This window comes from Scyliorhinus torazame, chromosome 1 (genome assembly GCF_047496885.1).
Source record: "Scyliorhinus torazame isolate Kashiwa2021f chromosome 1, sScyTor2.1, whole genome shotgun sequence".
Classification (NCBI taxonomy): domain Eukaryota; kingdom Metazoa; phylum Chordata; class Chondrichthyes; order Carcharhiniformes; family Scyliorhinidae; genus Scyliorhinus; species Scyliorhinus torazame.
Window position 1 is genome coordinate 335596488 of NC_092707.1, and position 23471 is coordinate 335619958.

General features: G+C 48.6%; 1 protein-coding gene across 1 annotated transcript in view; it reads right to left on the reverse strand.

Annotated features, from left to right (window-relative positions):
* The window catches only part of ush2a (Usher syndrome 2A (autosomal recessive, mild)), a 1730413-nt gene that overhangs the window by 609577 nt on the left and 1097365 nt on the right, over nt 1-23471 (reverse strand). Inside the window, exon 39 of the mRNA XM_072506478.1 lies at nt 2491-2641. Within this exon, the coding sequence (XP_072362579.1) occupies nt 2491-2641 (151 nt within the window). The remainder of the gene's footprint in view (nt 1-2490; nt 2642-23471) is intronic.

The window sequence follows — 23471 nt, forward strand, 5'->3', positions numbered from 1 at the left end:
TCTGGACACCTTTGGCCCTCTGAACGCACTCCCCAACTCCCTCCCCCTTGACTCCCAACTGCACTCTTACCCTTTCACCCTCCAGATTCCCTCCCTCAGTCCTTTTTCCCCACGACACCTTCCCCCACAGCACACTCCTTCTCCCCCGCCACCCCATCTTGCCCTGGACACCCTCTCAGCCCTCCTAACTCCCTCTCAGCCTCATGCACCAACCCCCCGCCCCCAACATCTTAGGCCTCATCACCTCTGCGAACCTCGCCCCCCCCAAGATGGTTTTGTTCCCCCCACCCCAAGATCCTCTGTACCCACCCATGCCCACCATCCCCCCATCCCTTCACTGCATACCTACCTGCGGTTAGCAAGAACTCTGGCTTTCTGAAGCAAGTTGGAGAAGTCAGCAAAGACCATGGAGGATGCTGGGCGCATGGAGGTTCTGAAGCCACTTTGACATTCTAGAGGCAGGAGCTGCTGCATGGGGATCACCCACCTCCTGTGAACTGCTTTGCGTTGGCGCCATATGCATGAAGATCCTTCCACCGTTTGTTGTGATGTGTTCCTCCAGGGTCTGATCGCTGCAGAACTCCAGTATCTTCCTATCCTCGAATGCCTGTAATCTGAGCTGGGCTCTATAAAGGTGGGTCTCGACATCTGCACGCCACTTTGTCCCAGGTGTGTTTTGCACCAGTAAGTCTTCCCACTGGCATCTGCAAGCCACTTTGTCCCAGGCGTGTTTTGCACCGGCAAGTCTTCCCACTGGCATCTGCACGCCACTTTGTCCCAGGCGTGTTTTGCACCAGCACGTCTTCCCACTGGCATAACGGAGAATGTGGAGTGGGGGAAAGATTACGATCAGGTCTTCATCTGGACCCCATTTACGGGATATAAATCAGTTTCACGCAGGCCAACGGTAGGCTTCCTGATTTGTCATGGCAGGCACCATCAACAATGGGTGTATGGGTTTAGTGGGCAGCACGGTAGCATTGTGGATAGCACAATTGCTTCACAGCTCCAGGGTCCCAGGTTCGATTCCGGCTTGGGTCACTGTCTGTGCGGAGTCTGCACATCCTCCCCGTGTGTGCGTGGGTTTCCTCCGGGTGCTCCGGTTTCCTCCCACAGTCCAAAGATGTGCAGGTTAGGTGGATTGGCCATGATAAATTGCCCTTAGTGTCCAAAATTGCCCTTAGTGTTGGGTGGGGTTGCTGGGTTGTGGGGATAGGGTGGAGGTGTTGACCTTGGGTAGGGTGCTCTTTCCAAGAGCCGGTGCAGACTCGATGGGCCGAATGGCCTCCTTCTGCACTGTAAAATCTATGATAATCTATGAAACAAATCCAGTGGGAAATCCATGGTGGAGTATAACTGATTTTAGGGCTTCCCGTCGAAAAGCTGCTATTGGCTTTCTCAGTCACTTCAATCCATGTCTGCATGTTTGGTGAGGTTTTCCCTCTTGGTCCCTTCCTTGGAAGAGCTCGCCTCACTGCAGTCCCTGAGATTCCATAGCACGACTTTCAGTAAGGATGCGAGACCGGCGGAGTACTTTTCCAGATCTCCTGTCTAATCTTGTGGTTGTTGCAGCTTCAGAAATCCAAGTGCTGGTGCATCCTTGAGTCCCATGCTGTTGTCCATTAAATCAGAAATACTTATTTTGATTGAGTGGATGGGTCATCCCCTGCACTTCCTGGTTGGTTAAGAAATCAGGAGGTGGGATGCTAATGCAGTGGCTCTATGATAGTTCCTTGGTAAAAAAGATTCCCGACCTGCAAATGGTCTTGTTGTTCCAGCAGGAACAAAGTGCAAAAGAATACGGCCATGGTATTTGTATTCATATCATAAGGATAAAAGCATCGACTGACCTCTGCATAGAATTGGAAGCAGCAACTTCAGGACCCTAATCCGGCACTCTTGTTACTTGACCTAATTGCGTATTGAGCCGTGTTCCCCAATAACTTAAATTTTGAACCCAGAGCCCTAATAGAAATTTAGAGCAACTGAGTTTGAGTAGCTCAAATAAGTATCGTAATTTAAATAATAAAATTGATCAGAATGTTCATCTCTACTATTTAATAAGTTACTCAATGAGCAGGTCAACATTATTCAAATTGATTGCAATATTATTTAAAATTCAGCAAGTCAGCCCGGGAGACATTTAACTGGACACCCTGTTCCACAAATAGACAAGCAGAAGGATGTCATTTTTATCACCAGTCATGCCAGGAACATATGCATTATGGGTTTGTTGCTCCAACATACACTTATAAATCATAAGAAATTAAAGTGAATCCTTTAAATTTATAATTTTTTAAGCAGGACTGTTACCCTGTTTTTGATATCCATATGAAACTAAAATACATCAAATACAATAAATTAATGTCATCTAATTCATTTTCATTTTAATTAAACCAAACAAATCTCATTCGAATGTAAACCAGTTAAACTGTAATTTCAATAATTGAACAAGAATCATCAGCTAAAACATGTCTTTACACTACATACTCTGAAATATCACCAGTGGAATGTAGGAGCCTTGTCTGAAGCTGGTAGCTGGGCAAGCCTGGAGCATTGTTACGAGCTGGTGCAGACCACGCAACCTGAAGACTGGTCGGAGTGGCAGATGAGAGCCTTGGAGGTAGCACACCATCTGGAGCTGTCGAAAAGCATGGAAGAATTAGAGCAGAGAAAACTGCACAGAACATATGCTGAATGGATTCAAAACGCTCCTCAAATCGAAATTTTAAAAATCCTGGGGATCACCAGCAATGGTATTCTGTCAGGAGTATCCTAAGACCTTCACTGCTAAATTGCTTGTATGCAAATTCTGTAATAGTACTGCTACAACGATGATTAGATTTTAAAAACAGCAAAATTATATGCATGTTAAAGATAGCACTTCACTAAAAAGCTTTTTTTTGATCAAATGAACATTTTTATTTGTAAACCCTACCTTAAATGTATTTAATGTTGCTATACTTTATGCATTCTGATATTAAAAACGGGCTTTACTTCTTTATCTTAAATATAGTCACTGACAGTTTTAAGTTATGGGGGCTGGCTAACACTGTTGGCTAGATGGCTAGTGTGTGGTTTAAAATAACAACAACTGTGCAGGTTCAATTTCTGTTCCAGTGAAGGTAGAGTTGGGGTTTGCTTCCTCACCCTGTTCCACACGTGATGCGGAGAGGTGTGCCTCAAGTTGGATGACAAATTGTCTCTCTCTAACAAAGAGAGGTGTCTACTGTCCCTCATGGAAGATGGCTACATAGATTAAGTTATGCATATTATTACATATTTTTGCACGAAATTGTGAAGAAATAAACTCTGCTATGACCTAAAATGTGACAAATGCAATAGGCATCTCATGTATTCTATTGAAAACAAATCATCCAGAAGAAATTAGTCATGATAATAGTTATGTATGCCTAATTTTAAATGTACGTTCAGCGAGATAAAAACATTGCTCAACATCTCGGGACTGCAAAACCAAACAGGCCTCAGATAATAACAGTTCAAAGGTCAGAGTAAAAGGCTGAGACTCATATAATGGCAGGTAGATTTATTGAGCTAAAGAGCTGGAGACATTTATTGCAATAAAAGAGATAAGTTATTCATGTGGTTTCCCAGAATTAAGGAAAGTTTTAGAACTAAAAGATTAGATTTGGTAAGTTGAGACCACAAATAAGAACGTTAAATGCATTGTTTAAAAGAAGGAACTTCTTTTATTAATTAATAACAAAGTTTAACAATAACAGCAACTCAGCGAACAGTAGTAACAGTAATAACAATGAAAACAGAAGTTGTAGTAAAACAGATCTTGCTAACAGGTCACCCTCTTGCAGACTGAAAAGGCTTCTTCTATGTGGACTTCCACTTCCATTTGGTTTCTTTGTGCAGGGGAAGGTACAGAGAAGCCAACACTGTAGACAGAGCTGACAAACACTTTCCATAATAGTTTACCAAGCCTAAAAATAACCTGAGCTCTGACACATTCCTGGGGTTTGGAGGTTTCTTAATGGTTCAAATTTTCCCCTCCACAGGAGAAAAACCTTGTGCAGTGATTCTCTGGTCTAGATACTCTGCACTTAATGCCTGGAAAATGCACTGGTTCTCTTCAGATGGAGTCCCACCTCTGGAAACCTTTAAAAAACGTGATCCAGATTGCTGCTCTTCCTGTCTTCCCTGAAATTATAATGTCATCCAAGTAGACTGTAAGCTGAGGAATGGTTACAACAAGTTGTCCATCATCATTTAGAAGATCGCTGCACTGGAGGACATGCCAAAGACCAAACTATTGTGCTTGAGTAACCCTTTATGCGTGTTGATGGTCACGTGCTGCTTCAAATCTTCCTGTAGTTGGAGCTGTTTAAATACCTGGCTCATGTTCAGTTATGCGTACCACATCATCATTTTTAAGGACAGGTACAATTAGAGCTGCCCAACAAGGAAGCTGAATAGGCTCAATGATTCCAAGCCTTTCTCATGGCATAAGGGCACTGTCCTCAGCTTGAAAAAATGAGGGCTGCCTGAGAATGTAGGTACAACTTCACAGTAGTACCACACAATGTACTCTGTTCATCCTTGATCATGTCTAGATACTTCTCGACAACTTCCTTTGTCACCCTCATGTCCTTGATCACATCACACTTCAATGGAAATTTGATGAGCCAGTCACGCCCAAGCAAACTCGGCCCCTTTCCTTTGACCACAATGAGGTGTGCCCGTGCTTCTTGGCTATTATACGCAAAATGGACTTCCAACGCCCCCAGCAAAGATATGGACAATCCAGTGCACATCCGAAGATCAATCTCCACTGGAGTGAAGGCTGGGGCACGGTTAGAGTCCCTCATTGACTTCTAGATCTCATCACTAATTACGAACATGCAGGCTCCCATGTCCACCTCCATTCTGATTTGCTTACCATCGATCGACACTGTAACAATACTACAGTGGGCTAAACAGCTGGCTTGTAATGCAGAACAATGCCAGCAGCGCAGGTTCAATTCCCGTACCGGCCTCCCCGAACAGGCGCCGGAATGTGGCGACTAGGGGCTTTTCACGGTAACTTCATTGAAGCCTACTTGTGACAATAGGCTGTTGTGTTGGGTGTTCTGGTTCACAAACAAGCCAACAATGCTGGAAGTGGTGTAACTCTATTTTATTAACAGTATGCTAACATACTGTAAATGTGGGTATGAGCAATAGCAGCTTAACTGTGGACACTTACCTATCACTAGCTATGGTGAGGCACTCAGCACATGGTGAATGTCTGTGATTCAGGCTGTGAGCTCTGTGCTCTGAGCTGGCTGCTGCTAGAATGAGCGGGAACTCTCCTGTCCCCTGTCTTTATAGTGCTTGTGCTCTCACTGGTGATTGGCTGCGGTGTTATGTATGCTGTTTGGTCCTACTGCATGTCCATCAGTGTGTGTATGTGATTGCACCATAATGTACTGATGTATATTATGACATAAGCAATTATTATTATTATTATTGTTATTATAAGCTCTGCTTGTGCTTCATTCACATTATATATGCCATATGCTTGCTCCTCTGCCTGCTCTGAGCTGTCAATGATGCATAGCTGATTGAGGCTTCTTCAAATTTAATTTGTTTTGCTTACCCTTTGCCTTGCTCTTCACACCCCTGTTTTTCTTTGCTAAATGCCCCTTCTTGTTGCACCGGTGACAAACAGCATCCATAAATTTGCAATGATTTGCTCGTGTGGCTGTGGTATTATAGGTGTTACGGTACCTGATAGGCTAAAGCACTATTGGTGGAAACTGTATGCTTTCTATTGGTTAGAATGTATGATAGCTCCGCCCTGCTAGGTGGGGTATAAGAAACAGTGCCGCCCCAGCAGCCTTCATTCTGTACCTGAGCTGCTGGGGGAAACATCTAGCTTAGTTGGACTACAACCTCGCTTTAGTGGTCATTGATCGTGCATCAGTGGCCCACCACATCGAAAACAGGAGCAGTGGTAAAAGAGGTCTTGCTAACAGGTCATCCTCTGAAAAACGCACCAGAACCCTCACATGCTCAGAACCCTCAACAGAAACCAGTAAAACAATTACAGACGAGAATGGTTTATAAGGGCAGCCTGTGCTCCAAATGACGCTCTGTAACAATAGATAATTTGCATTTCTATCCGCGAACAGGCCATGTGTGTCTCATTGAGCATTTTCTTTTTTGGTGTCTCATTGCCCTGGAGATGAGTAGAGCTCAGTGATATCCTTTGTTTTTGAGTTTATCTCTGTGAATTCAGTTAGGGCATAGCCAGCAGGCAAGACAGCTTGATGGTTAGAAAAGCAGCTAAAAGACCGAGTCAGCTTTGGATCTTGTGTAGCATGTAGCCCTCTGGAAATCAAGTGATACAGCCAAACCTGCACCTGAAGTCGGTAAACAATAGATTTATTGTCAATGGCGCACCTGCAATTGGGATCTGGCATTCATTGTAAGTCAAAGTTAATAAGGGATAAAACAATTGGAATATTTGTTTAGCTAGAAGCTAATGGAAGAAGTCTACAGTGATCCTCGCCAGGCAAGACAGTTAACCTTGTTGCAGATCGCGCCCCCCCATCCCATGGAGTAGCCTGGGGGTCACCGGGCACCTCAGGGAGGCGGAGGTAATAGAGCCCGTGCGGTGACTCCCGTAGGGAGACACTGGAACACCGCAGCACCTCAAACTCCACCCCCCCCCCCCCCCGTCCCCGTCCCTCCCGTCCCAAGTGCATCTGATGGTCAGCGGGCAAAACAGAGCGGTGCCACACCAACTGTGACACCCGAGCAGCAGCCGGGCCTATCCAGTACCAGTCGCCCCAGAAGACGGCCACCAATGGGGACCCAGGTCACAGGGCAGGAATCACAGCACACCGCCTCCAGTCCTGATGTACCATCTGGAGATCCACCGAGACATTGCTTTCGGGCCCATAAGGCCAGAAAGTTAGACACCAGTTAAGTTGGCACGGGTACAGGGCGCAGTTTAGTTATAGGGGCCAGGGCACAAATCTGTAAATATTTGTGCACATTAAACACCTGTTAACACTGTCACAACCACCTTGAGGCTCTGTCAGATGAGTGTGAGGGGTGGGGTGGTAGGGCTGACCAGAGAGGGGATGCGGGTGGTTGGGGGGAAATTGGCTGATGTTGTGCTTGGCTTGGGCAGCCGCCCCCCCCCCCCTCCACACCAGCCGTCCCCAGCACTGCCACCCCAGGGATCCAATGGGACCGTGTTTCGGAATGGCCAGCTCACATGCAGTGATCATCCAGGTGGACGGTGGCAAGTGCTACCGTGGGCAGGAGTCAGACATTGTCATACGATGCGGAGCACCATAGCGCAATGCAGAGCGGGTTTTCATCGTCCTCCAACCCATGGACCAGACCCAGTGTTACTGCCAACCCAGGGCCCACACCCTGTAGTGTAGCAGGTATGCAACGCGGAGGGGGTTACAAGCGAGAGGGTGGCCGGGTTTGGCGGGGGTGTGGGGGTGAGAGACGGTGCCCATGCCGCTGATCAGTTCCTCTCCCCCTCTTAGTCGGTGAACCTAGAGGTGATCAGGCCATCCCGTTCACATTGGTTCTGGCACACGTGTTGTGCGGCCTCCCGTGCCTGCCCGGAACCCAATGCACACCCTCCCCCCACCTTCCTCGTCGGATGAAGACTGGTGGTCAAACCCCCTCCTGCATCACATCGCCCCCCTGCTGCACGATGTGGAGGGCGCAGCAGGCTGCCACAATGAGGGCAACCCTCTTAGCATCATGTCCTCCAGAGCGGTCCAAGCACCTGATCCACATCTTTAGGAGGCTGAAGCACCGCTCGATCAGGTCCCTGCTCACTGCACGGACGTCGTTGTAGTGGGTCTTGGGGTCAGTCTGTGACCTCCTATTGGTGTCATCAGCCACGACAGTAGTGGATAACCCCTGTCGCCCAGGAGCCAACCCCCCAGCCAGGGGGCATCTCAAACATGGCAGGAATCTTCGAGTGTGCCAGGATGAAGGTGGCGTGCACACTACCCGGGTATCGGGTGCAACCGTGCATGATGCGTATCTCATGTCACATATCAGCTGCACGTTCATCGAGGAGAAACCCTTTCGGTTTGTGTAGAGTGGCCTGTCATCCGCAGGCACCCGTGGGGGAACATGCATCCCGTCGATCATCCCCTGGACCCGGGGCATGTCGACGATGGCGGCAAACCCTGCTGCCTGGGCATCCTGGGGGCTCGGTCCACATTGAAATGGATGTATTGTGCCGATTGGGCATACAGGGCCTCTGTGCCGGCATTGATGCACCTGTGCACCAAGCTGTGTGAGATTCCAGACAGGTCCCTACTCGGCGCTTGGAAGGGCCCCGTGGCGTAAATGTTCAGGGCGGCCATCACCTTGATGGCACCGGGAGCAGGTGTCCTCCCCCATTCCCCCGCGGTGCCAGTTGCGCCTTGATCTGGCAGATATGTTGCACTGTCCCCCTGCTCAGCTGCAGTCTTCGATGGCATGCCCGGTCCGGCATGTCCTCAAATGACAGGCACTGCCGGTACACACAAGACCTCATGCAGTGCCTCCTTTGCACTTCCTCCTCCTCGGTCTGTTGAGTTGCCGGCTCTCCATCCTGGGTGGCTGCCTCCTGTTCCTCTAGGGCAGGCTCCGCTGCTGCACGTTCTGCTGTTGCAGCTTCCTCCTCCTCAAGCAGCTCCAGCTCGTACAGCCGCAGGGGATCCCCTGGGGGTGCGGCGACAAGGAGGAAGGCCACCATTGCTGGCTGTATTCCAATAACCCAATGCAGTGGGTGAAAGGCTGACATGATAGCTTCGCTCTACATGCCAAACCAGGTCCACCGGGTCCACGATGGCCCCAGTTGGCACTGCCGGTTCTGCCCCTGCATGCCCCCCCCCCCTCCCCCCTCTCCATCCCCACACCCCTAGCCCCGTCGGTGCCTGGACAGTGGAGACTCTGGCCCTGGTGCCCATCCTCGCTGCTAGGGGTACTGGTGCTAGGGGTCGGCTGGTGCTGCCCTTGCCAGGAATGCGCTCTGCTGCACCCATCTGTGCCCTCATAGGGGCCACAGTGAGCATTGGCCTGGGTGGGCCGTCTAATGCCCCACCGGCAGGTGGTGGCTGGTTGCATGGTGGGGGGTATGGCGGATGGTGGGGTGCGGGAATGGGAGCACCCATATGGCCAGTGCCATTCTGCAGAGCCAGAGGATAAGATGGGTGGTCAATTTGGTGCGCAACAAGATGGCTTGCCTGGGTACTGTCCCAGTACCGTGGGGGGGGTCGCCCTGGCTACACGTTTCAAAGAACAAAGAACAAAGAAATGTACAGCACAGGAACAGGCCCTTCGGCCCTCCAAGCCCGTGCCGACCATGCTGCCCGACTAAACTACAATCTTCTACACTTCCTGGATCCATATCCCTCTATTCACATCCACATCCTTCTGGTAGTGTGGCGACCAGAATTGAACACTATTCTCCAAGTGTGGCCTAACTAAAGTTCTATACAGCTGCAACATGACTTGCCAATTCTTATACTCAATGCCCCGGCCAATGAAGGCAAGCATGCCGTATGCCTTCTTGACTACCTTCTCCACCTGTACTGCCCCTTTCAGTGACCTGTGGACCTGTACTCCTAGATCTCTTTGACTTTCAATACTCTTGCGGGTTCTACCATCATCTCCCATCCACTAGCCCTGGCAGGTCCTCCCCCACACAAGCCAGTCCGGCCAGTGTCCGGCCCGGCAGTCACCAGTCGACTCTCTGTGTACTACTTCCTCTCTCTCCCTCATCAGCCATGACGCCAGTTTCATGATTTTTAAAAGCACAAGTGAACCGTGCCGTTGGGAATTCAGCCCATCAGAGGCGGAGAATCGCAAGGACCCCGGAGAATACTGGGCTGGGCCCGCTAATGATTTGCAAACGGTGTTTACTGTATGTGTGTTCCAGAACACATTGAACACCGGTGTCCAGACGACGGAGAATTGTGACTTGGCGTCAAATCGTCACCCACCGCGATTTCAGCATCTGAACCGATTCTCCGCCCAATCGCGTTACCCAATTTCAGCGTCGGCCAACGGAGAATCCCGCCCAACATTATTGTAAGAATTACATTTTTGTGTTCCCCTCATAAGAAACAGGAGCAGGCTCAATGTGACCATGGCTGATTTTATCTTGCCCTCAACTCCACCTTTCTGCCTGTTACATAAGAACATAAGAACTAGGAACAGGAGTAGGCCATCTGGCCCCTCGAGCCTGCTCCGCCATTTAATGAGATCATGGCTGATCTTTGTGGACTCAGCTCCACTCTCCGGCCCGTACACCATATCCCCGAATCCCTTTATTCTTTAGAAAGGTATCTATCTTTTTCTCAAAAACGTTTAAAGGAGGAGCCTGAACTGCTTCAGTGGTCAAGGAATTCCAGAGATTCACAACCCTTTGGGTGAAGAAGTTCCTCCTACACTCCGTCCTAAATCTACCTCCCCTTATTTTGAGGCTATGCCCCCTAGTTCTGCTTTCCCCGACCAGTGGAAACAACCTGCCCGCATCTATCCTATCTATTCCCTTCATAATTTTATATGTCTCAATAAGATCCCCCCGCATCCTTCTAAACTCCAATGAGTACAGTCCCAGTCTACTCAACCTCTCGTCATAATCTAATCCCCTCAACTCTGGGATCAACCTAGTGAATCTCCTCTGCACTCCCTCCAGTGCCAATATGTCCTTTCTCAGGTAAGGAGACCAAAACTGAACACAATGCTGTTCTCCATAACCCTTCAACCCATTACTAATTAAAAATCTGTCGATGTTCTCCTTAAATTTACTCTATGACCAGGCATCCATCGCAATCTGGGGCAGTGAATTTTACAAATTCACGACCCTTTGAGAGAAATAATTTCTCCTCATCTCTTTTTAAAATCTGCTACCCCTTATCCTAAAACAATGACCTTCTGTTGTAGATTGCCCTGCAAGAGGCAACATCTGCTTTATGTCTACTTTGTCAATACCTTTTATCATCTTCTATTCCTCAATTAGATCTCCTCTCATTCTTCTAAACTCTAGTTGAGGCCTAAACTGCTCAATCACTCTTCAGAAGACAAATCTTCACATCTCTGGAATCAATCTCGTGAACCTCCTCTGAACTACCTCCAATGCAACTACATCCCTCCTCAAATAAGGTAACCAAAACTGCACACAGTACTCCAAATGCGGTCTCACCAATTCATTGCACAGTTGCAGCAACACTTCCCTATTTGTGTACTCTATTTCTTTAGCTATAAATGCCAAAATTTCATTTGCCTTCTTTATTATCTGTTGTTTCTGCATACTAGTTTTCTGCAATTCATGCACAAGGACACCCAGATCCCTCTGCATCAAAGCACTTGGAAGTTGCTCTCCATTTAGACAGTTGCCTTTCTACTTTTTCGACCAAAATGGACAACCTCATGCTCTTCCATGTAAAACTCCATCTGCCAAACATTGGCCAACTCACCTAACCTATTCATACTCATTTGTAAATTTCTTATTTCCTTATTGCAACTTACTATCCCACCTATTTTAGTGTCATCTACCATCTATCCCTGCATCCAAGTCATTAATGTAGATGGTAAATAATAATAATCTTTATTAGAGCCACAAGTAGGTTTATATTAACACTGCAATGAAGTTACTGTGAAAATCCACGAGTCGCCACACTCCAGCGCCTGTTCGGTTACACTGTGGGAGAATTCAGAATGTCCAATTCCCCTATCAAGCATGTCTTTTGGGACTTGCGGGAGGAAACCGGAGCACCTGGAGGAACCCACCTAGACACGAGTGAACATGCAGACTCCGCAAAGACAGTGACCCAATCTGGGAATAGAACCCAGTTGGGGCAAAGATGTGCAGGTTAGGTGGATTGGCCATGCTAAATTGCCCCTTTGTTTCCAAAGATGTGCAGGTTAGGTTGGGTTACGGGGCGGGGCAAGGGTGGGCCAAGGTAAGGTGCTCTTTTGGAGGATCGGTGCAGACTCGATGGGTCAAATGGTCTCCTTCTGCACTGTAGGGATTCTATGGACTCTATGCGCCCAAGGATTGAACCTGTGGCGCCCCACTAGTTACATCTTGCCAACCAGAAAAAGTCCCATTTATCCTGCCTCTCTGCCTTCTGTCGGTTAGCCAGTCCTCTATCCAAGCCAATAAATGATCCCTAACCCCATGTGATCTTACCTTATATATTAACCTTTTTGTGTGGAACCTTATCAAATGCCTGAGGATCTCTAGTCCCACCTTTTGCTTGTGTAGTTAGTAAGGGAAGAATTAAATAACCAGAGGTTCGAATTTTCTAACAATGCTGCTGTAGCAAAACAATGATACTTTACAACATAGGAAACTGTGGAAAGTAGTAACAAGAGCAATTCCTTTTGAGCAATTCTCCAAGATTTCCTGGTATTTATGAGTAGTAAAACAAATAATTGGGGAGACACCTATACGATCCATAGCCCTAGGTTCACAGTGGGCTATCAGTGGCATTCACAGCTGTATGGCTGCCTTGCCGGCTGGGGCAATGGGTGTTTCAAGTACATCCTGCCAGATCCCACAGTCCCAACTCCTGGCCATCCCACCACTACTCCCCCCCAACTCTGGCAGAAGCCCCACACCCAGTGGCACAACTGTCAGCAAACTATGGTGATGTTGGATACTTTCCGTACTCCCTCTCTCTCCTTCAGCAGCCGGCATGTTGGTTTCACAATTTTTAAAAGCATAAGTGAACCATGCCGTCGGGGACTCGGCCCATCGGAGACGGAAAATCATGGCCCCGGGGAATACCGGGTCAGGCCCCCTAATGAGGTGCAAATTGTGTCTACTGTACGTGCATTCCGGAACGCATTACACCATTGTCGAGATGATGGAGAATGGCATCCTTCTGCACTGTAAATCTTTGATTCTATGAACTGAAGTCCCTCACCATTGATATTATGGGAAATCCACTCTGCAGCCTCTCGAAGGCTTTGATATCCTTCCCAAACTGTGGTGCCCATATTGGATACTGTACTCAGACTGAAGTCCAACCAAAGATTCGCAAAGTTTGAGCATACGTTTCTTCTTTTTGTAGTCTATGCTTTGAAGCCAAATATTCCATATGCTTTATTAATAGCTCTACCAATTTGTACTGAAACCTTCAAAGACTTGTGTTGTGATATGCATCACTGTAAATACACAAGGGGTTAATGTAAATACACTACAACTATGTAAACACAAGAGGGAGCACCGGAGATGTCATGACATGCAGACAGACAGCTAATGAACACATAAAATAGGACACGACCAATGGGCGGTCAAGACACCCAGAGGTGACACTACCACAAGGGGGCAACCCATATAAAAGGACAGGGCACACATGCTCTGTCTCTTTCCACAGGCAACACTTAGAGAGAAGGACAGGGGCAGATCAGATGCATTACACCCACCATGTGGCTTAGAGCAGACTGGTTAGTTAGACTGAGTTACTGTAGCAAGATTAGCAGAAGAGTCGAACTCCTAGAGAACTGTGCTAATGGTTCAATAAATCACATTGAACTTACTTCAAAGTCTGGAGTATCTTTTGGTCAAAGCTGCATCGAGTTGCAGCCTGTGTTATCCCAGAGTACATCACACATCAACTTGAGCATATTAATCCCCAGGCCTCGCTGTTCCGGCACTCCCTTTAAAATTATATTGTTTCATTTATATTGCTTCTCCTCAATGTTTCCTCCCAAAAATACCTCAGTCCAAATTGGTCTGCGTTAAGTTTAGTTCGCCCATTTCACCAGTCTCCCTCATTCTTTTCTTTCTCCTTCAATTTTAGTTTTCCTTCATTTTCTTTTTATCCTTCATTTCCTTTCTTCTATTAACCATGCTAATTTCGACAGTATGACATGCCATAGTGTAGCTTTCCTATTTTTAACGATCATACTAAAGAGGGACTTGTTCCATCTCGTTGAAGAATCAAGCAGTCATTTGTCTTTTTAAAACATTTTTATCATTCCTGTGGGAAAAGCCACTATATTTTATTATGCCACACAATAATGATTACAGTTAGGCACAGCACTATAACTCTGAATTTTGCATAGGAACCAGAGGGAATAATGACTTTCTTTTGTTTATGTCACCATTTAAGTATCTCTTTACCCCAAGTAATAAATGTTTGTTATGACAGGTATTGCAAGATTGGTCAGTTTCTCAGTGTCCACGCAAATGATTTGTTACATGAGAATACTCTCACACTAAAAAAAAACTAGCAGCTCTATCAACTATATCAGGTTACTATTTGCTTGTCATCAAGCAAGTGAATCATACTTTGTTTCTTTTAAAATTCACTCACAGGCGTTGCTGGCAAGGCCAGCATTTATTGGTCATCCCTAATTGCCTTTGAGAAGGTGGTGGTGGCCGCCTTCTTGAATACAACCGAATCGCTTGTGATGTGTTGGGTATGCCGGGTCTGCGAGGACTGCGTTTGCTGCAGCAGTGAGAGAGACAGGCTTCCAACACTTGAAGAAATGCAACTCGATTTTATTGAACTCTTAACTATCATACATACTTTAACTGTGGGTTGACACTATGCTGACTTGACTGGAGACCTGAGGCTAACCTGACCAGACTATCTTACTACCACATGGTGTATGTTCTAGTTGCTGCTCACGGGCTCTGACTGTCTCAGAGGCTGGATCCCAAGAGAGCGGGAAAACTAGTGCCCTCTGGCTTTATAGTGGTCGTGTCCTGTTTGGTGATTGGCTGCTGTGTGCTGTGTGTTCACTGGTCATCCTGTGTGTCAATCACTGCCTGTCTGTGCACCATCATATACCTGTGTGTATATTATGACATCTCCCGCCCCTTTTTTTTTACTTATTAAAAAAAATGTGTGTGGGTCAATAAATAGTGAGTGTGTGTGTGTACAGGAGCCTGACTATATACAAAGTATGTTAACGTATTCACATGGGAAGGTGTCTAGTGCAGATAGAGGGCAGATAACAAATTAGGAAGAAATAATATGTACAGATGTGCAAACGGATCACAAGGTAATGCAACATTCAGTCTATAAATTCAGTCTTTGTGGCAGGCGACGAGTTCTGGTTGACCGCCTCAAGGGTGGGTCAGGGGCCGCCTGCACTTGAATGGGCGGAACTGCCTCCAATGTAGAGGTCGGTAAAAGAACTGGCAGATCGGTGACCTCGTGGAAGGGGTTCCTGAGGAACCAGCATGCAAGGCGGGACATCACGTTCAGGTGGCAGGCGTGGAAGTAGCCGCAGTGCCTGCCTATTACGCTGAAGAAAGGAGCCATCATGCATGCGAACGAGGAACGATCTCGGGGCCACTTGCTTAACCACCACAGCCGTGGCAGACATGCCACCGTCAGGTAGCTGAACACGAACTCGGTCAGCAGGGGCCAGAGCAGGGAGATTTGTGGCGTGGGCGTCGTACGCTGATTTGCATTGATCCCGAGACTATTGCATCCTCTGCAGGACCGGAAAATTGTCAAGGTCTGGGATGTGGATAGCCGGCACCGTCATCCGTAGTGTGCGGTTCATTAGCAGCTGTGCAGGGGACAGGCCAGCGGACAAAGGAGTCGCCCGGTAGGCTAACAGCGCCAGGTTAAAATCCGAACCCAAGTCAGCAGCTTTGCACAACAGTCTTTTAACAATGTGGACCCCCTTTTCAGCCTTCCCATTCGACTGGGGGTAGTGGGGGCTTGAAGTGACGTGCGTAAAATTGTACCACCGGGCAAAATCCCTCCACTCCTGGCTGAAGAAACAAAGGCCATGATCAGTCATAACTGTAAGTGGAATGCCATGACGGGCAAAAGTCTCTTTGCATGCCTTGATGACCGTTGCTGATGTGAGGTCAGTCAGTCTGACCACCTCGGGGTAGTTGGAAAAGTAGTCCATGAGGAGGACATAGTCTCGGCCCTTTGCATGAAAGAGGTCAATACCAACTTTGGACCATGGGGAGGACACCAGTTCATGCGGCTGTAGAGTCCCTTTGGGCTGAGCTGGCTGGAACCTTTGACACATTGGGCAACTGAGGACCGTGTTGGCGATATCCTGACTGATGCCTGGCCAATATACTGCCTCTTGGGCTCGACGGTGATACTTTTTGACCGTCTGGTGACCCTCGTGGATTTGGCCGAGGACCAGCTCTCGCATGCTCTGTGGGATTACTATCCTGTCCATCTTCATTAATGTGCCGTCCACTACCGCTAGATTGTCCTTTATATTATAAAACTGGGGGCACTGCCCCTTTTGCCAACCATCCATGAGATGTCGCATTACCCGCTGTAGTAAAGGATCCCTGGCTGTCTCCTGACAAATTTGCACGACCCTTTAATCAGTGGCCGGAAAGTTGGGTGCACAAAACTTCACCTGAGCATCTATCTGACAGACAAAGTCCGACTGCTCACACGGCGCGGTGATGGATCTAGAGAATGCGTCGGCCACAATGAACTCTTTGCCCGGGGTGTAGACCAGGTCGAAATCGTAGCGGCGGAGTTTGAGGAGGATATGTTGTAGCTGTGGAGTCATATCATTGAGGTCTTTTTGGATGATGTGAACCAATGGCCTGTGGTCTGTCTCGACTGTGAATTTGGGGAGACCATACACGTAATCATGGAATTTGTCAATCCCTGTGAGGAGGCTCAGGCATTCTTTTTCAATCTGAGCGTATCGTTGCTCAGTAGGTGTCATGGCTCACGAGGCATATGCGACTGGGGCCCAGGAGGAGGATTCATCCCACTGGAGGAGTACTGCCCCAATGCCAGCCTGGCTCGCATCGGTGGAGATCTTTGTCTCCTTGGCGGAGTCGAAAAATGCAAGTACCGGGGCCTTGGTGAGTTTCGCCCTGAACTCACGCCACTCTTGCTCATGAGCGGGGAGCCACTGGAAGTCCGTAGTTTTTTTGACAAGATTGCGGAGATGTCATGTGAGAGTGCCTTTAAGAAATGGATGTTTACGCAATGTACCTTTAAGAAAATGCAGTGATGTCAGAGTGTTTGTGGAGCTGGGCTTTAGATCAGCCATTTTGCAGTTTTTAGTTGCAGTTTGGAGGAAAAGAGCTTGAGGAGTGTCTGTGTTTTGCAGTGAGCTGGATTTGCTGTGATCTCTGCCATGAAAGACTATCTCTGGATTATTTGGGTGAATTAAACTCATAATAGTAAAGCCTGTAACCTGATGTGATTCTGTTTAAAGGTGTTAAGTCTCTTGGAAGTTTGAAGGAACATTTTGAGGAATTATTTACTGTTTTAATATTTTCGGAGTTATCTCTGAAGTGAGGGGTGTTAAGAGATCCAATGTTTATTTAAGATGTTAAGTTGAGTTCATGGAATAAACATTGTTTTGTGTTTAAAAACTCACGTGTCCATAATTGTAATCCACACCTAGAGAACAAGCCCTGTGCTAGGAAAAGCAACAAATACATTAAAGGGGGAGGTTGGTTGAACTCCATGATACATTTTGGAGTTCTGAAAACGCCTCGCCCATAACAGAGAGCTGTGGTGTGTGATGCAAGGTTGGGGATAAACTTCCCAAGGAAATTGACCATCCCTAGGAAGCGGAGGACCGCCTTCTTGTCCTCCGGGGTCTTCATGGCGTTGATCGCCGCCACCTTGTCTGCATCTGGCCGCACACCGAACTGCAAAATATGGTCGCCAAGGAACTTTATTTCTGCTTGACCGAATGAGCATTTGGCTCTATTGAGTCGGAGGCCATGCTCGTGGATCCTGTGGAACACTCGCTTGAGGCGATCTATGTGCTCCTGAGGAGTTGTGGACCAGATAATAATATCATCGACGTACACTCACATCCCCTCGATGCCCTCCATCATTTGCTCCATTATGCGGTGGAACACCTCCAAGGCGGAGATGATGCCAAAGGGCATCCAGTTGTAACAGTAGCGACCGAATGGGGTGTTAAATGTACACAACTTTCGACTGGATGCGTCCAGCTGTATTTGCCAAAACCCCTTGGAGGCATCCAGCTTCGTGAAAAGCTGGGCGTGAGCCATTTCGCTGGTGAGCTCTTCTCGTTTAGGTATAGGGTAGTGTTCCCTCATGATGTTACTGTTCTGATCTTTGGGGTCGATGCAAATGCGAAGTTCCCCTGACGGTTTTTTGACGCAGACCATGGAACTAATCCAGTCCGTGGGCTCAGTGACCTTAGAAATGACGCCCTGGACCTGGAGGTCTTGCAGCTGTTGCTTGAGGCGGTCCTTGAAGGGTGCCGGCACCCGACACGGTGCATGAACCACAGATGTGGCATTTGGCTTCAGCAGTATCTTGTATCGGTAAGGTAGTGTAGCCATACCTTCGAAGACGCTGTGGTATTGTGCTATGATGTCATCTAATTGGGCTTGGAAGTTGACATCTGGCGAGGCCGTTGCTTCTGCGGACGACATGGTGTGAACCCGCTGCACAAGATTCAGCATTTTGTAGGCCCAAGCACCGAGCAGAGAAGCTCTGTTGGTTCCTACAATTTCAAATCGCAGGGTTGCTTCTGAAGAACGATGGGATACCGCAAGCTGGCATGAGCCACTGGCAGCAATGGCATTGCCATTGTAGTCGAGGAGCTGGCAGGCCGGTGGAAGAATGCTTGGCTTGACGCGGATGGTGTCAAGGTCAGACTTTGAAATGATGTTCGCTGAAGCGCCGGTGTCCAGCCTGAAGCGAATGCGAGCCTTGTTGACCGTAAGGGTGGCACACCACTCGTCATCCGGATCAATGCTCATCACTGGCAGTTGTTTCACTTTCTTCGCTGAAAGCATCGTATGCTTGGTGATGATGCCCACCTGGAATGGGGATGTGAGGCCCTCGGTGTTGGATCTGGAACCATGGGCGAAATTCTCCCCCAACGGCGCGATGTCCGCCAAATGCCGCCCAAAACGGCGCCAATCAGACGGGCATCGCGCCGGCCCAAAGGTGCGGAATGCTCCGCATCTTTGGGGGCCGAGCCCCAACATTGAGGGGCTAGGCCGGCGCCGGAGGGATTTCCGCCCCGCCAGCTGGCGGAAATGGCATTTGTTGCCCCGCCAGCTGGCGGAAATGACGTTTGGTGCCCCGCCAGCTGGAGCAGAAATGCGGCGCATGCGCGGGAGCGTCAGCGGCCGCCGACAGTTTCCCGCGCATGGGCAGTGGGGAGAGTCTCTTCCGCCTCCGCCATGGTGGAGGCCGTGGCGGAGGCGGAAGGGAAAGAGTGCCCCCACGGCACAGGCCCGCCCGCGGATCGGCGGGCCCCGATCGCAGGCCAGGCCACCGTGGGGGCACCCCCCGGGGTCAGATCGCCCCGTGCCCCCCCCAGGACCCCGGAGCCCGCCCATGCCGCCTGGTCCCGCCGGCAAATAACAGCTTTGATTTACGCCGGCGGGACAGGCAATTTCTGGGCGGGACTTCGGCCCATCTGGGCCGGAGAATTGAGCGGTGGGTCCCGCCAACCGGCGCGGCCCGATTCCCGCCCCCGCCCAATCTCCGGTACCGGAGACTTCGGCGGGGGCGGGATTCACGGCGGCCAACGGCCATTCTCCGACCCGGCGGGGGGTCGGAAAATGATGCCCCATGTCGGAGTCAGAGTCTGCAACAGGTTGCTGTACTGACCGGACGATCCTGCGCTGCGACTGGGATCGCTGTGTATTGGGCAGTTGAGCAGATCTGCACAGGACTGCGTAGTGGCCAAGCTTGCCACACTGGAGACAGCGCCGAGATTTCGCGGGACATTGCCGCTTTAAATGGGCGGAGCCACAGTTACACGTCATGGCGCCGACGTCAGGACACTCCGTGCGCCCCGCGCATGCGCGGTGCGGTCGAACGATGTGCGTACCTGCGCAGTTCGGTCGTCGGCCTCGCCGTCCCCTTGGTCGTGGCGTGCATGCGTAGGAGCCCGGGAAAAGCGCTGAAATGGCCGCCCTCATCCAGACTCAGGCCCTGGAGCTGTTTTATGGCCTGCACCCGCTCCGCATCGTGGGGGCCTTGCCACGCCATCTCTGCCGCCGTAATATGGGAGTACCAGTTGTTAGCGTGCTCGTGGAGAACGCAGGTTTCGATGGTGATGGTAAGGGTGAGCTGCTTAACCTTAAGGAGCTGCTGGCGAAGGGGATTGGTATGGACCCCGAAAACAATCTGGTCGCGGATCATGGAGTCGGAAGTGGAGCCATAGTTGCAGGACTGCGCGAGGATACGGAGATGGGTTAAGAAGGACTGAAAAGGTTCATCCTTACCCTGAAGCCTCTGCTGGAACACGTAGCGTTCAAAGCTCTCGTTGACTTCAATGTCACAATGGCTGTCGAACTTCAGCAGGACTGTTTTAAACGTTGTCTTGTCCTCGCCTTCAGCAAAGGTGAGGGAGTTGAAGTTGTGGATAGCGTGGTCCCCGGCTGTAGAGAGGAAGAGAGCGATCTTCCTGGCATCCGATGCAGTTTCGAGGTCGGTGGCGTCAAGATACAGCTGGAACTTCTGCTTGAAAATCTTCCAGTTAGCACCGAGGTTGCCGGCGATAGAGAGAAGGCTCCAAGGTTCCCTGATGCAGTACTAGAGGCTTCAATTCAGGAGATGGACAGGAGAAGAGACACCCTCTGTCTTCAGAGAAGCAGGAGGCCCTTGGACAGACATTGTGAAGACTTTGAGGGTAGTTAACCATTGTGGCCTTCACCAGCATTCTCACCCCAAGGACCCGGATACAGTGTCATAAAAAGTTCAATGCCCTCACACCAGTGGCCAAGGTAAGTGAATGCATTTTCAAATGCCATGTTGGTGCAACTGAACCACTAGCCTCACATGAATTGCACAATTCCACATCCACAGGCCCCCGCAATCCAGTAACGTACCAACAATCTCTGCCAACCATGACTCATAACTCACCTAACTCTCAAACACTTAACACTGCTGCAAGCCTCAGATACACATCTCACAGCCGGCATGCATTTCCAGTTATTCCACCAGAACAGACACATCACTCAAACACATTACACTATTCTTACTGACACACTTCCCTCTCTCGTGCAGGACAAGGTGGCACAGGCAGGAGGGCAGGTGCATCTTCTCATCCTGATAGAGATGATTTTTACTATTATTGGACTGTGGATAGGAATGTGGATAATAGATCGGCTGAAAGCATTGAAGGTGATGGTATGCTTTTAGCTAATCCTCCATCTCACATTCCGTTCCACCCCTCATCCCACAACTTCTTGGATAAATTAAGTTGCAGATGGTTTAGGGGAAGCGGTGGCGTAGTGGTATTGTCACTGGACTAGTAATCCAGAGACCCAGAGTACTCTGGGATCCCAGGTTCAAATCCCACCACTGCAGATGGAGAAATTTGAATGCAATTAGAATCTGGAATTAAAAGTCTAAAGATGACCATGAAACTATTGTCGATTGTTGTAAAAACCCATCTGGTTCATGAATGTCCTTTAGGGGAGGAAATCTGCCTGATCTGGCCTACATGTGACTCCAGACCCACAGCAATGTGGTTGAATCTTAACTGCCCCTCAAGGGCAATTTGGAATGGGCCATAAATGCTGGCACAGCCAGCGACACCCGCGTCCCATGAACGAATAAAAAAAAAGCATGCACTGCCACTCATTCCCCACTTTTACTGCGACCCTATCACTGTGCCTTTCTCCATTCAGAAATCAAAGAACAACCACCTTGCCACGAGCAAAGTGTAAAAGAAGAAGAAAATACTGATGAAAGGTTATTAGAGGTAGGCAGGAATGTGGGGTTGAATTTACAATCAGATCAGCTATGATCTTATTGAATGGTGGAGCAGGCTCGTGAGCCAAGTACCCCTGCTCCTAATTTTTCTGTCCTTATGATTGAGAAATGAAATCACTTTCTCGCACACACGCGGAAGTGGAAGCTAACTTAAGAGGCGGGATCAGAAAACAGTGAAACACTGGATATGCATAGCAGAAGCTAACTTAGAGGCGGGATCAGAAAACAGTGAAACACTGGACATGAGTAGGTTGCAACCAGACCAGGGAGAGAGGGTAGCACAGGTGCCAGTTTGCGAGAAGGACAAGGTCACTCCTCAGTTCTCTGCAGAGGAGTCAGATGAGGACTTCAATGGAGGAACATTCAGAAAAAGGCTGAAGGCTATGTATACAGAAACGCTTGATTCATCAGGAGGCCTGATATCAAGTCAGCGGTCACGGTAAATGAGCACAGAGGAGTCCAGCCACAATGTTGCCTGTAGCTTTGGGTAGAGACAGAGGTAATAGCCATTCAACGTCTGGGGACTGTAGTCAAAGCTCAAATTGAAGTCATGAGAGGTCAGTTCATTGCCATGAATGCTCAGACTTCTACCATCATGGCTACTGGTACCAGTGCTCAAACGCAGTTGCACCAGTTCTGATGAAGGGCCATCGTACTGAGTGCTAACCTTGTTTCTCTCCACAGATTCTGCCTGACCTGCTGAGTATTTCCAGCATTTTCAGATTTTATAATAATCAGAAATGCATAAGTTGGTCATAATAGTCAGTATAGATCTAGAAAGAGCAGGTTCCGTTTAATTAATTAATTAAATTATTTTACTGAAATCAGTGAGACTATAAAGAAAATAAGAGAAATGCTACATTTATGTTTTTCAGATATTAAGGGCAGTGGACATAGAATTAAAGTAAGGGTAAATATATTTTTACATGGGTTTGATGTGAATAGTGGAGTGGTTGATTTTTTTGGTATTAGGACACCTCCAGTGGGGCAGTGCAGTGGCACAGTAATTTGCACTGCTGCCTCGCAGCGCCAGGGACCCATGTTCAATTCCGGCCCTGGGTACTGTCTGTGTGGCGTTTGCACATTCTCCCCGTGTCTGCCTGGGTTTCCTCTGGGTGCTCCAGTTTCCTCCCACTGTCCAAAGATGTGCAGATTAGGTGGATTGGCCTTGATAAATTGCTGCTTAGTGTCCAAAGATATGTTCCAAATTTGTCAATTGGATGGAGAGAGAGGGAGAGAAAGAGAAAGGCAAGGAACTCACTCAGGGTTTTGTTCCTTCAGTGTGTTAAGAAAATCTAAACTTACATGATTTCTGAACGGAGATCAAGAATTACAAGTGCCAACATGCACCAGGAGTTTCCTACCATGTGAGAATCACAATGTGTGGATGAATCTCGCATGCATAGTTCAATGTTGTGATATCTTTGGAGCAGGGACAAGAGCCCAGGGCAACTTCGTGGGGAGAAGTGCAAAAACATGATCTTGGGACCAGGAGTCGGGCGACATAACACAGAGGAGTCTTGGGATTGGGAAAGGTCCCAGAGAGGTACAGGGAATGCAGGGTGAAAGAACACATGGAAAAGGGAGAGAGAGGCTTGCCAGAGAGAGAGAGAAAGAGTTCCAGGGATGGAGTTACCAGGATCAAACCACTGGGACAGAAAAGCTTCTGATAGAAACCAACAGGAAGAGAATCCTTTGGGGAAAGTAGCAAAGAAAAAGACTCCAAGCAAGAAAAGTGGTTTGTTGATAGGTTTCAAGTAGTGAGGGCTCAGGAGAAGCCCTGGAGATCTG